Source organism: Elephantulus edwardii, unplaced genomic scaffold, assembly GCF_000299155.1.
Source record: "Elephantulus edwardii isolate Elephantulus edwardi_28Jun2011 unplaced genomic scaffold, EleEdw1.0 scaffold00121, whole genome shotgun sequence".
NCBI classification, from domain to species: domain Eukaryota; kingdom Metazoa; phylum Chordata; class Mammalia; order Macroscelidea; family Macroscelididae; genus Elephantulus; species Elephantulus edwardii.
In genome coordinates this window covers 9856006-9869995 of record NW_006399871.1, presented here as the reverse complement: position 1 = coordinate 9869995, position 13990 = coordinate 9856006, and the positions used below count along the sequence as shown (strand labels likewise).

The 13990-nt window shown below is 43.0% G+C and overlaps 1 protein-coding gene across 1 annotated transcript in view; it reads left to right on the top strand.

Moving 5' to 3' along the window:
• The window catches only part of MYRIP (myosin VIIA and Rab interacting protein), a 295832-nt gene that overhangs the window by 78351 nt on the left and 203491 nt on the right, over nt 1–13990 (top strand). Inside the window, exon 2 of the mRNA XM_006893071.1 lies at nt 3704–3925. Within this exon, the coding sequence (XP_006893133.1) occupies nt 3704–3925 (222 nt within the window). The remainder of the gene's footprint in view (nt 1–3703; nt 3926–13990) is intronic.

Here is a 13990-nt window from a genome sequence, read left to right as displayed (position 1 = left end):
AGGGAAAAATAATGAGGATAAAGTCAGGGTGGGAACACTAAATGATATATTTTCTTTCTTCTGTTTTTGAGATGGTGGTGATGATTACATTACACCCGTCCTTTAATATACCAAAAGCACTGAAATGATGACAGTATTAGAAAATTTACTGTGGTGATGTTTGCACATGTCTTTCTGAATCCCAGCTACCTCTGAATTGTGCACTTGAAATGGATAGCTTGTGTGCTTTATGGATATTGTCTCAAGAAAGCTGATTGGGGCGGGGGTTTTGGTGGTTTTTTCCTAAGTAACAAGGGAGAAAAGTTAGATTCCCTAGAAATGAGCAATTAAACTGATATAAACTGACAGCAAACTTTCCATGCATAAGACGCTAAGAAAAAAAAATGGATGGGCTTTTCAAGACAATATTTTCAGGAAAGAAGTGTCAGCTTAGAATTCTGTAGCAGCCTAAGCTGTCATTCAGATCTTCTTGTGGTCGTGGTTACTTGTCATGGAATCAATTCTGATTTGTGATGCCCTCGTGTGTAGAATAAAAGAGACGTTTTCAACAAAGGAAGACTACCAGAGTTCATCTCAGTGGCAGAATTACCACTGAGCTTCAGCAAAAAAGAAATTTAACATACGAGGGGAAATCAGATGCAGGCAGCAATGATGAGCAAAATATTGCTAAATCTATAAAAGCGTCTACTCCAAAAATAACAAAGGCATTCCGCTTCTGGTAGTGACTGAGTGAGCTTCTTATAGGACTCATCTTTCTGCCAATTTAAAAAAATATGATTTCTGGACGAAACCCAAACATTGAAAGCTTTGTCGTGCAGGACCTCTGTAATCCATAGCTGAATAGACAGTCGAGAGACATGGACCGTTAGAAGACATTAACTCAGTTCCCTGTTTTCAAGGTGTTTCTCTTGAGCACGTCCTGGGCTGCATCGTATAGTGTGAACAGAACTCCAATAAACAAGAGTGAGAATCACATTTGCAGCTGAATATCAAAGCTGAGTTAAAACACTATCAGTAACAGCAAAGAACAACAAAGTAAACTGCACGGAGGGAAACAAAACTCCTGTGGTGATGTTGATGAGAGGAAAATTGTTAACTTTAGGCCTTAATCTAAAGTCTGCATGTTAATATTTTATGGCTACCGTCTAAAAAAGTGGAAAAGAATGAAATGCCACAGCATGATGGGGGGAAATGAAGAAGATTAATGAGTCTAATTGAAAGTTGTGTTGTTGTTGTTGCCATTGAGTTGGAACTGACTCAAAGTTGACCCTCCAGTGGGTTTTCAGAGGCGGTAATCACGCAGGAGGAGACCGCCCGTCCATATAGCTGGTGGATTTGCACCGTGTGCCTTTGGGATTGCAGCACAGCTTCTTCTCAAAGAAACAAAGAGCCAAGTTAATGATATGAAAGAACATGTTGTTATGTTGTCGTTAAGAGCTGTCGAGTCGCAGGCGACTCATAGCGACCCTATGAAGGAGAGTCCTCAACGCTTGGGTGTCTCTCATCCTCTCTCCAGGTTCACAGGGTTTCCAGAGGCAAGCTACTAGTGGTAATAAATCCAAATACATCAGTAATCTTAACGTAAATTATATCTGAAGAAGTGATGCAGATATCAAAATTGATGGTGTAAAAGGTCATAGTGATAATCCAAAAGTCTTAGTATAGGTTATAACCATCAGACAAATAGATATTAAGAGGGAAAAGGGGATTACTGGGGATAAAGAGACTAGCTATATGCCATCCGCAGAGAAACAGTTCTTTGAGTTTGTAATTTCTGAGGGGCCCACACAGCTAAGCACTTGACTTAAACTCAACAGTCTACATCATGGACGGTTGTTGTTGTTATGTGCCGTCGAGTCATTTGCGACTCTTATCGACCCTATGTACAACAGTCCTAAACCCTGCTCTGTCCTGTGCCAATCGCACTGTCTCTGACACTCCCATCCCGATTACCCCAGTCACTGAATCAGTCCATCATGGATGGAGCCAGGGTGAATTGCACAGTATCAAAATGGAAAAAGAAATCATGTTTCTGTGACTCTGGGCTTTGTTATTGTTGTTGTTTATTGGGAGAAAATGAAGAAGAGTAATGAGTCTAATTGAAAGTTGTGTTGTTGTTGTTGTTGTTGTTGTTGCTGTTGAGTTGGAACTGACTCACAGTTAACCCTCCAGTGGGTTTTCAGAGGCAGTTAATCAATCACACAGGAGGAAATTGCCCATCTTTCTCCCACAGAGCAGCTGGTGGATTCGAACCGTGTACCTTTGGGATTGCAGCACGGCTTTCAGAGTAAACTATTACTTCTAGTCCGTTCTTTCCCAGGCTCTGGGTCTCTTTCAGGTTATACCTTACCCCTCTCCTCCTTCAGACGAAGGACAGAGTAGGGAGTTCTGGTGGCATAGTCTGCACTGAGTTGAACTTTCCACCCAAAGACCAGAAGTCTCCGGCAGTTCGAATCCACCAGCTGCTCTGAGGGAGGCAGCTGGGCAGGGTCAGAATCCCATGGAGGGCCAGCTAAGGAGTCAAAACCAACTTGACAGCCAGTCCACCAACAAACGTTGTGATGGGATAAGGGGGCTAAAACATACACACAAACAAACAAACAAACCACTTGGCGGCTGAGTGAGAGAGTGTGAGTGGAGACAGGTGTGTGGCACTTGACGTTCTGTGCTCCTGTGGATGGATGACTGTGCGACCAGGATATTCCGTAGAAGCTGCGGGGACAAAGGGCCGATGCTGCCCGTACGCTTTATCCTCCGTCTCCAGTCCCTCGGACCTGCCTGATCACCCATCGAATCTGCATTGACTCAAATTTACTTGAAAACTTACAAAATCCTCAGAATGCATTAGTCTCCAGGGATGTCAAATAGGGCCAGGCCAACAGTGGTGTATCTGTGGGAAGTGGCACTTGTGGAAGACACTGAAATTGTGTCCCAGACCAAGCATAGGACACCCATCTTTTAGATGCTCTTACTGTAATATCAGCGCAAAAAGAACAAGGCAAACACATCAGTCTTTTACTTAACACATGTTGGCACGACGCAGGAATTACGGCTCCGTCTTCTTTGTTTCCTTTGATGAAAATTGGTCTTGGATGTGCTCAAAGTAGCTCTTCTCCAGTTTCTTCTGTTTCTGCGCTCAAATAGAGCAAGATCACCTAGCCTGCCTTGACCCATGGAAGCACAGATACAAATGTATTAGTTTTAACTTGCTGGACGATCTCACAGCTGGCACTGGAAATTGATGCTTCTAAGAAACTGCTGGGTAGTACTCCCGCCTCGCAGGTGACATCTCTACCTCTGCAGGATACTATTGCTCATATTCCCTGCAAACATGTTCTGCAGATTAATGTTGTCACATAATTGCTATCTGCTCCTTTTTAAAAGGCATTAACTAAATTAAGGGCTTTCTTTTCCAAGGATGTGCTTAGTTCTATAATAATTTGTATCTCTGGCTGGCTTCTGAGCTATTAAAAGGTTTGTCATGCTTTCTTGTAGAGCATAAGGGTTTTGGAAGTACACAGAGCTGGTCCACCATCCCTGTTCCTCTCTGGATGTTGTGTCAAGCCATTGTGGCCCCAGAGTGTGCTTGTGACAAGGAACTCCAAGGGTTCTTGGCCTCCGGGAGAGACAGGGTGGTCACTGGCTGGACAAATGAGCTCTGACTTGCTGTGCTTTTCTCTTCTCCTCGCCCCTGCAACACCAGTGAGATGAAGCAGAAGCTGGACGAGGAAGGCAGCAAGTGTAGCATCCTCTCCAAGCACCAGAAGTTCGTGGAGCACTGCTGCATGCGCTGCTGCTCGCCCTTCACCTTCCTCATCAACTCCAAGCGCCGCTGTGGGGACTGCAAGTTCAACGTCTGTAAGAGCTGCTGCTCCTTCCAGAAGCAGGACAAGGTGTGGATCTGCTGTGTCTGCCAGCAGGCCAGGTGAGTGTTCCTAGGAGGCTGCAGCTGGAGGCGCCCACCACTTTCTACCATCAGATAGGATGGGCTGTGATGGGTTGACTGGAGCACAGGGTGTGACCTGCAGGAAAGAGGTTGTGGACATGAGACATGGGCCACATACTGACCTGCTCATGCAGTGAGAGAGGGGGCAACAAGAGACTACCTGGGTACCAGTGGGAAGGAGAGGTGTGGACAGTCTTGGAATTGAAAGTAGTATTTATTCCATACATGCTGACTCTCTCCTTTCCACATTTCTCCTCAAGGCTCGTTCATTCATTCCACAAACAATGTTGAAATCTTAGAAATAATGCTGGGTGTGGAGAAATGATGGTGGATTGGGCAGATTACTTAGGACTCAGATGCTTAAGGGTATATATGAAGGCTGGTCCTGGGGATACGGCCCCTAACTAATTCATCCTTTAACTGAGGAAAGAGTCCCCAGCTCTATCTAAGGGGACTGGCAAAAAGTTTTGTGGCAAATAAGTAAAAAACAGTATTGTGAAAGGTAAAAAGAAGTTAAAATAGTTAATTATGTGAAAAGGAATTTAAAGATTCCATGTGAACTTGAAGACTGTTTGCTAGACCATTTGGAGATGCACAGAAATCGTATCAACATTTTCCCAAAGCAGCTGATGGGTCATTTCTTTGTTTATGAATACATTGAATGTTTGAAAATTGTTGAGTTAATAAACTGGAGTCTGATATTTGTCACTTGGAATAATTACATTTTCACTGGTACCAGCATCGTGATGACTCAGATGTCTCGCCACTCCCGAGAGCTGAGCAGTATAGCTGAGTATAGCTGAGACTGGGTGCTTCCAGCCTGGTACCAACACGCAGCCACCACAGGATGGCAAGCTGACAGATGCGTGGTGGTGTGATGTGGAGGTTAGGACACTTAAAATGCAGGGATCAAAATAGTGTATCCTAGATTCTAGAAGAGGTAAAGACAAACGGGTTACAAGTGAAAGAAAACAGAGGGCTGAGTAAGCTTTAGGTTGTGAGGTAAAGAGTTCAACAGTGGGGCTACTTGTTGAAGCAAATTGGAAGAAAACCTTTGTGTCAGGAAAATGGTGTCTAAATTGGGAATTTCAAAAGTGGACCAATAGAGGGGTAACCATGGGAGTTGGAAGCCCAGAATAGAGGAGGAAATCCAAGACCTGAAAGTCCAGTGGACATTGTTGTGTTGTTGTTATGTGCCATTGAGTTGCTTACGACTCATAGTGACCCTGTGTACAACAGCCCTAAACCCTGCTCTGTCCTGTGCCAGTCGCACTGCCTCCAACACACCCACCGCCATTACCCCAGTCACGGAATCAAACCACGTCATAGAGGGTCTTCCCTCCTGCGCTGTCCTTCCACTCTCCCAAGCATGATGTCCCTCTCAAGGACCGGTCCCTCCTTACACCATGTCCAAAGTATGTCAGATGAAACCTCAGAATCCTTGCCTCCAAAGAACAGCCTGATTTAACCTTCTCCTGGATGAACCTGTTGGTTTTCTTAGCAGTCCACGGTACATTCAATACTCTTCTCCAGCACCACAACTCAAAGACATCAATTCTCCTTCTAGACTCCCTAGTCATTGTCCAACTCTCTAATGCATAACAGCTGATTCTACAGACAGTGGCCTATATCAGGCACACCTTAGTCTCCATAGTGACACCATTGTTCTTCAGTACTTTGGAGAGGTCCCTAACAGCCAACTTTCCCATGGCAATATGTCTTTTCATTTCCTGGCTGCTGGTACCAAGAGTGTTGACTGTGGAGCCAAGCAGACTAAAGCTGTGAACAGTGGGCATAGATACTGGAATGACCAGGATGGTGGGTACATTATGAAGGTGAGGGTGGAACCCAGTGAAAAGTGTTTACTTGTGTGAGAGAGAATTAGAATGCTGGGGGTGGGGGGCAACAATAAAGAGTAGATGAGGACGATGTGGCGAAATATTATATTTTTGTCCTGGCAACTTGGGCAGCTCTTGACCCAGCCCTAACCCATCTGTCAGGATGTCCACTGGGGTGCACTGAAATTTATTATAAACCCGTGGTCAGGACCTCAAGGACAGGAGCACTGTTTTCTTTAACCCCAGATCTATCACTCGATCTCAAGCTTGGCAGGTAGAGCATACATGTCTTTGTGGGTTATCTGAGAAACTGGTGGTGGTGGTGGTTGTTATTGTGGTTGTGGTTGTTGTGGTGGTTGTGGTTGTTGTTGTTAGGTGCCACGGAGTCAGCGCCAACTCATAGTGAACAGCAGATCTGAACCCTTCCCTCTGCTGCACCGTCTTCATCGTCTCTGAGCTACTCAGGCCCTTTGTTCCAGTCACTATGTCATTTCATCTTGTTAAGGGTCTTCCTCTCTGTCTCTGACCCTCCACTTCCCCAACTTGATATTCTTTTCTAAGGTTTGAGTGGCCTCTTCGTGACACATGCTCAAAATATGTGAGACATAATTTCACCGTCTTTGCCTCCAAGGAACACTCTGGTTGCTTTTCCTCCAAGACAGACTTGTTTGTTCCCCTGGCAGTTTGTGGACTGTTCCCTACTCTTCCCTAACACAATTCAAAAGCATCAGTTCTTTTGTCATCTTTATTCATTGTCCAGCATTCACATACCTAGCAAATAATCAAAAAGCCTATGGCTTGGATCAGACACACCTTAAGTCTTTAAAGTGACATCTTTGGTCTGTAGCACTTTGGAGAAGTCCTTAACAGTAGATTTTTTTCTCTCAATGCAGTGCATCATTTTCTGTTTGGGGAAAGACTTTTAGGGGTTTGATCTCAGAGCAGACTCCACCGTCAGCCCGATGTGTGATACAGCTGAGCCTTTTACGAATTTTAAAGGGGAAATGGTCCAGGGAATGTTGACGTGGTGACAAGAAGCTTTACGGAAGTGGAAGGTGCCACAGAAAGAATTTGGGTTTTGGAGAGGAGGGATTGCAGGGCACCCTGGGAGGAAGTATGGCGTGAGCAAAGCAGACAGCACTCCCCAAGTGTATGGATTGCCAGTGGGATTCTGGCAAGTAGAGTTGGATTTGTTAGAGAAGAAAATTTGAATCTGATCCTCAAGGAACTTGGAAATAATTACAATTCCTAAGCCTACTTGACATACACTGTTTTCCCCCCATTGTACTTCTTTGACTGCCTTCATTTGTATTCAGAAATGGAAAGAGCTGTTGGTTCTTACGTTTTTCTTTTCCTCTTCTCACTGGGTCAGAAAAAGATCCAAATTTATTAAATATATAATGGGTATAAATATCTTCATGTTTACATCTTGACCCTGCACCTACATTGAAGAGGGGGTGTGTGTGCATGTGTGTGTGTGTGTGTGTGTGTGTGTGTGTGTGTGTGTGTGTGTGGTATGTAGGGTATAACAGGGGTCCCTGTTACCAGTTAACCAATAAATGACACATTTCAGTCATTAAACAGGAACAAAATGTGAAGTGACTCAGTCATTTACTTCCAAGCTTCATCACCTGAAGATGGAAGACCTCCGCCAGCAGAGCCAGGTCCAATTCTGCTCTTTCTATTTAAAAGATTATCTCAAGGAAATGTGTCTAATAACTTTTTGTCAGATATGGAGCCCCTTGTTGTAAAAAAGGAAGCAGGAAACGGCAGCTAAGGCTGTGCTTTAAATTTCCATTTCACATTTCTAGCAACTCACTGAGGCTTAAGTAATCCCATTTAATCCAATTTTGTGTCGTTTCCATATCATCGTGAGGTGACAGCCACCTGAGTCTCAGAAGCAAAAATATCACAAAATACAGGGCCATTCCCGGAAGAGTCCTGATTCTCAAGAAAGGGGAGGGTCACTGAGGTGTCCACTATGTTTCTTATGCAGACAGAGCATCTCCAAGCTTGCTTAATCAGAGTTGGAAATGAAGGGATGCTAGGGAGAAGCTGATATGTGATGGTTTTGATCTCAGATGATGTTTTCTGGAGGTATCTCCAGAGGTCTGAGAACTATCACCATCTCAAATCAGAAAGGATGGAGAAGCGGGGCTCATGCCTTTCCCCCCCCCATTATTTAAGCCAGTTACCAGCTCTCTGTCCAGGCAGGAGTGTGTATCCTGGAAGTTCTCTGAGGCTCACTTTGATAGAAGACTGTATCGGGATCAAAGATCTTCGGACAGATGGCCTGCAGCTGGTGGGGGTCTCCAATTGTACTTTGATCCCATTTTTTTAAAGGATATCTCAGAAGAGTTTATTGTATTGATACAGTTACAAGCTGTATAATCCTTCAACACATGATATATTTTAAGGCATGTTTTGACTGGAATGTGGTACAGAAAATTTCAGATAAGTAACAACTCTTAAAACTTGCCCAGCTTTTTTATGTGTCAGAAAAAGAAATGATGGCAGTATACATCACTCCTCCCCTCCTTTGGGAGAGAACTGTTTAAAAGGGACATAGGATTGGGTATTATTGTCATGGCAGGAGTCCAGAATGAAGGCTGCACAGTGCACTGGACTTGGGGAGAGGGATTGCATAACAATGAAAGTTTTCCTTTTACTTTTCAAGAAGAGAGAACTGGGGGTGGGCTATGGGGGCAGGGAGAAAAGTGCAACAATGAATGACTGGAAACCCTAAGTCTCTGTACTTTCATTAAAATTAATTTAAAACGAAAAAGCCATTCTTAAGCGTTGTTTAGATGCTCAGCAGAGCCTTTGTGCTGGTAGGTGGTAGAGTGCAGGACTGGGGTGGGGCCAGACTGGAGCCATTTGTTCTCAAGTCCTCTGTCCTCAAGTCCTCTGTCCATCTGCTTTTTAGCTGTCCTTTGATCTGAAATAGCACACCATCCCCTGTCTTGGGCAATTACCTCAGATGCTGGCCTTTGCAGAATTCTTCCAATGTCTTTGTATTAAGCCAAGTGTGCTCCTATAACATTTATAATAGGTGCCAGCTTCCACTAAGAGCACTCTTGGTGGGTCTCAGCAAAGTGGTTGGTAGCAGTTCTGCAAAGTTACATGACCATTGTTTTGTTTTGTTTTTCATTAAGCTTTTAATTTTTACATCATTATAGATTTATAGACATTTCAAAAACACAATTATCTTGTGTATTCATTCTCCCAGCTTCTCCCAGTGGTGACATTTTAAATAACCCTGAACAGAGTCAGTACCAGAAAATTGACATTAGGACATAACATTTGTTAACTGGACTGATACTTTAAACCTTCATTCCACTTACCCTTAATGCTCATGACCACATTTTTAAACATGTTTATTATTGTTCATTTTAATGAAAATTTACAGACTTTGGATTTCCATTCATTCATTGATGCACTTTTCTCCCTGCCCACCCCTCCCAACCCAGTATACTCTTCTCTTTGAAAAGGAAAAGAAAAATTCTTTCATTGTTATACAATCCCTGCCCCCAGGTCCACTCCACTGTGCAGCCTTCGCTCTGGACTCCTGTCATGACAATAATATTTAATCACATATCCCTTTTAAGCAGTTCGTAACCACACTTCTGAACATTCTTTCAAACCCATATTTTACTCCCAACTGCTCATCATCTATTTCTCCTTTGATGCAAATACGTCCCATTTTTCTTCTTTTTTATTAAGTTTTTATTTTATATTGGTTTGCTTACAAAGCTCTTATACACTGTGTTTCACGCTATTCTTCCTTCACATTAAGTTTCATCCAATCATTCCCATTCATTATGTTTAATAAAATTAATCACCATTTCACTGTGCCCTCCTTTACTCTGTCTTTCCAGATCCCCGCTCTTTCCCATTTCCTTTGCCTTCTCCTCCCTCTACCCACCAAATTGTGTGACCCTATGAGTACCTCAACCCCGCCCATCCTCACCCCTCTGATCCCACCCTTCCCACCTCAGATCCTGATACATGTTTATTAGTTATCTATTTCTACAATAATTGTCTCATGCAATGCTTGTCCTTATGAGACTGAGTTAGTTCACTAAGAGCAAATTACTCCCATTTCTGTGAAATTGGTTTCATTTCCAGCTGCCATGTACATCTTCTCTGACAAAGCACCTGGTGGATTTGAACCGTGTGCTTCTGGGATTGTAGTGCAGCTTCTTAACACTAGGCAACTAGACCTCCTTTCAGCCTGTACTTTTCCATTGCTTATGCAAATTAATTCTGGTTTTGTGACATTGGATTCATTTCTAGCTGCCATTTACATAGACATGTTTTTGTTTTGAGATTTTATGAGTGTCATCAATAATTACGATGATGAAAATATCACTGTGAATCATTTTGTTAAAAAAAAAAAGAAGCTAATGATAGAACAAAATGAACAAATATTTTTAGAGAGAAATGACCAGAGCACGAATCAGGATCCATCCGGGCTGTGGTTCTAAATGGGTGACTCAGATTAGAAACGTGGAGTTCATTGGCAGAGGACTCAAAATCATTCAGAGTCACTGTAAAAATGACAGTGGTTTATATCTTCAGCATTCTTTTTCCTCTCATTTTTCTCACTGCAGGAAATGATTCTCTATGTCCTAGTGTCCTGTTGATTAGTTCAATAAAAGCGTTTTGATCATTTTAAATGAAAATTACTGTGTATCAGTCTTAGCTATCTTTATGATCTTTTGCGTTGTGTATTATGCATTAATGTGTCTTTATCTTGTCAGCGTTAGTTCAATGTTTTTAACCTTGCAAGACAAACAGGCACCAGATGAATTTATTATAGACTAAATGATGGATTGCGTATTTCGGAAGTGCTGTAACGTTAGAACTCCCAGTTGCTTCCAGTGCTTGTGAAAGTTAAGACAATGAGTAAGCAGGACTGAGGAATTGATGCCTTTGAATTGTGGTGTTGGTGAAGCGTGTTGGCTATACGTGGATTGCTGAAAGTGTAAGCAAAGCTTACCTTGAAGGAGTACAAGCTGGGTTCTCCTTAGAGGTCATAACGCTGAGGCTTCGTCTCACCTACTTGGGACACATTAGCAGGAGAGGCTAGTCCTTGAAAAAGAACGTCATGCTTGGAAAAGTAGAGTCAACGAAGGAGAGGAAGACCTTCAGATGTAGACAGAGCGACCCAGCGTCTGCAGCAATGAACTTGAGCACAGAGGAGATTGTGGCACAGGGCGTCTCAAGGTTTCAGTCAGTTGTGTGTAGGATTGCTGTGAATGGGAATCCACTCAGCAGTATATAACAATATACCAAACAGAAGACTGTTGTTGTTGATGTTATTGTGTGCTCTTAAACTGTAACCAATCCACACCTGACCCTCTAGTGGGTTTTCAGAGGCAGTAAATCACGCAGGAGGAGATTGCCCATCCTTTGTCTGCAGAGCAAGTGGTGAATTCGAACCACATGCCTTTGGGATTGCAGTGCAACTTCTTAGCACGAGGCCACCAGAGCTCCCTCACATAAGCCTATAGAATCATTAACTTTGTCATTTTTATAAACTGTGTATCAGTTTATCTTTTTGACAGTTTGTTATGTAGCTACATACATTCTTGGTACCTAAGGACATAAAGAAGTTCCGAGTCAAAGCCTTGGACGGGAAACAAAATTTCACAGATTGGACCCATCCCATACGTCTGCCCTGTCATTTGGGATAGATTTGATTCAAGAATGACATTCCTACTTTTCTTGGGAATGAATTGGCTTCTAACTTTGCTTCATTATAAAAATTGTTCTCTCTGATTGCTGTCATTTTGTACTGTTACCTTTATTACGGGCCAATTTAGGAGATTGTTTTCAGGAAATAAAGGGGAAAATTATCCACAGAACTGGAATCAAAACAGCAACTCATTATGCATAAGGTGTTTGAAATTGAAGTTTCATTTCTTCTCCCCTGTGATTTAATATCCTTCCTTTCTGCCTGATTATTTACAACTTGGTGTTATTCACAACTCGAGACTCCGACTTAACTGCTGTCAATTCACTTCTGACTCATAGTGACCCTCCATCAGGTCTCCAACATCGTGAATCATGGGCGAGGAGACTGTCCATCCTTCTCCCTCAGAGCCACTGCTAGGTGCAGTCTGCCAGAAAAGTGCAGACTTTGGGTAACTCTCTACGGAGTCCACTACCATTAAGTCATAAAATAACACACTGTCCTTTTGGTCTGGCTCTGCTCAGCTTCCAAGATCAGAGGAGATTGGACACGTTCAGAGTAGCCGTGGTGAGGAGATGTGCTATCAACGCAAAGGCATGTGGTTCAAATCCACCAGCTGCTCTGCGGTGGAAACGTGGGCGGTCTCCTCCTGTGCAGGTCACCACCTCTGAAAACCCACTGGGTGGTCAGCTGCGGGCATGCTGATGTTCTAGCTTGATGGCACCTAATAACAACATCCTTTTGGCATTAACCCCATCACATGTTTCAGAGTCGTTTCAACATGTTGTAATAGCCCATAAAAACATATCTTCTTCTTGACAGTTGTTTACTACAGATTAAATGTTAACCTTTGCAGGTTAAAGATATCTGGAGAAATGTATAATCTCAGTAGGAGGTTCTGTCTCTGAGGGAAAAGGATGGGTCATCTCCTCCCGTGAGATTTACTACCTCTGGAAACCTTCTGCAGGGTCAGGTATGGGTCGATTCCCACTCGATGGTATATAACAGCAGCAGCAGCATTTGTCGTGGACTTTTTGACACATCCAAACACTTTACCCAGGAATTTTTTTTTCATGTCAATTTGGTATAGCTCACAGCAAGTTGCACTGCTCACTCAAAGGCCAGTTAACCCTGATGGTTCGGATCTTCTCACCAGCCACTGACGGGAAGAAGCTGGACCGTCTCCTCCCATCACGAGTCAGTCTTGTAATCCTGATGGAGTGTTGCTGTTAAGTCGGAACCCAACTAGACCACCGTGGGTTTGAGATAAAGCATGAAGGTGTCCTGGTTGCACAGTGGTTAAGTGAGAAGCGGCTAATCAAAAGATCGACAGTTTGAACCCACTAGCTATTCTGTGTGAGAAAGAGAAAGCTGTTGACTTCCATAAGTAGAACACTGACCACTGTTGTAAAAGACTAGGGAAAGGTTTACAGACAGAGGGAATCAATGTGATGTGATTACCAGGGAGAGGATGGGGAGAATAGAACGTTGATTGATTGATGGTGAACCCTTGTTGAGAAGAGAGAAGAGGAAGACAGTGTGGGATGAGCAGGTGTTGTGTGTATTGTGTAATTGTTGTTGTGAAATAGATGTACATGAAGATCGGAGGGGAAAAAGCCTGTAGTATGCCTTGTAAACATGAACTCAAATCACAATTTAAAAATATTTTTCTAAAAATGATAAGAGTCACAAGCAACAAATGCTGGCGAGGTTGTGGAGATACTGGAACCCTTATTCACTGTTGGTGGAAATGTAAAATGGTGCAACCACTGTGGAAGGCGGTATGGCATTTTCTCAAAAATTTGCAAATAGAGATGCCATTTGACCCAGCAATTCCACTACTGGGAATATACCCCAAAGAGACCATAACTGCCACCCAAGCAGATACATGCACACCCATGTTTATCGCGGCTTTGTTCACAGTAGCAAGGAGTTGGAAACAACCTAAGTGCCCACCAAAAAATGAATGGCTAGAGAAGCTATGGTATAGTCACACAATGGAATACTATGCTGCATTGAAAAACAAGGAACTCATGCAATATTATTCAAAATGGGTGAGCCTGGAGGACATTATGCTGAGTGAAGTATCTCAGTCACAAAAGGACAAATACTGCATGGTGCCACTGTTGTAAACTAGGACTGACATTGAGGTTGGGGGGTAGACTGAGAAAGATGGGTTCAATAATGTATACTGCATTGAAATAGATGAGGGAGAAAACTGTTTAAAAGTGATATGTAATTAGGTATTTTTGTCATGACAGGAGTCCAGAGCGAAGGCTGCATAGTGGAGTGGACCTGGGGGGAGGGATTGTAAAACAATGAAAGAATTTTTCTTTTACTTTTCCAAGAGGGTAGTGTGGGGTGGGGGGAAGATTGGGAGGGGTGAAAAATGCAACAATGGATGAATGGAAATCCAGTCTGTAAATTTTCATTGATATTAATAATAAATTTTAAAAAAAGAAAAAAGGTAAGAGTCTTGGAAACCCTTTTGTGAAATTCTGTTTAGCG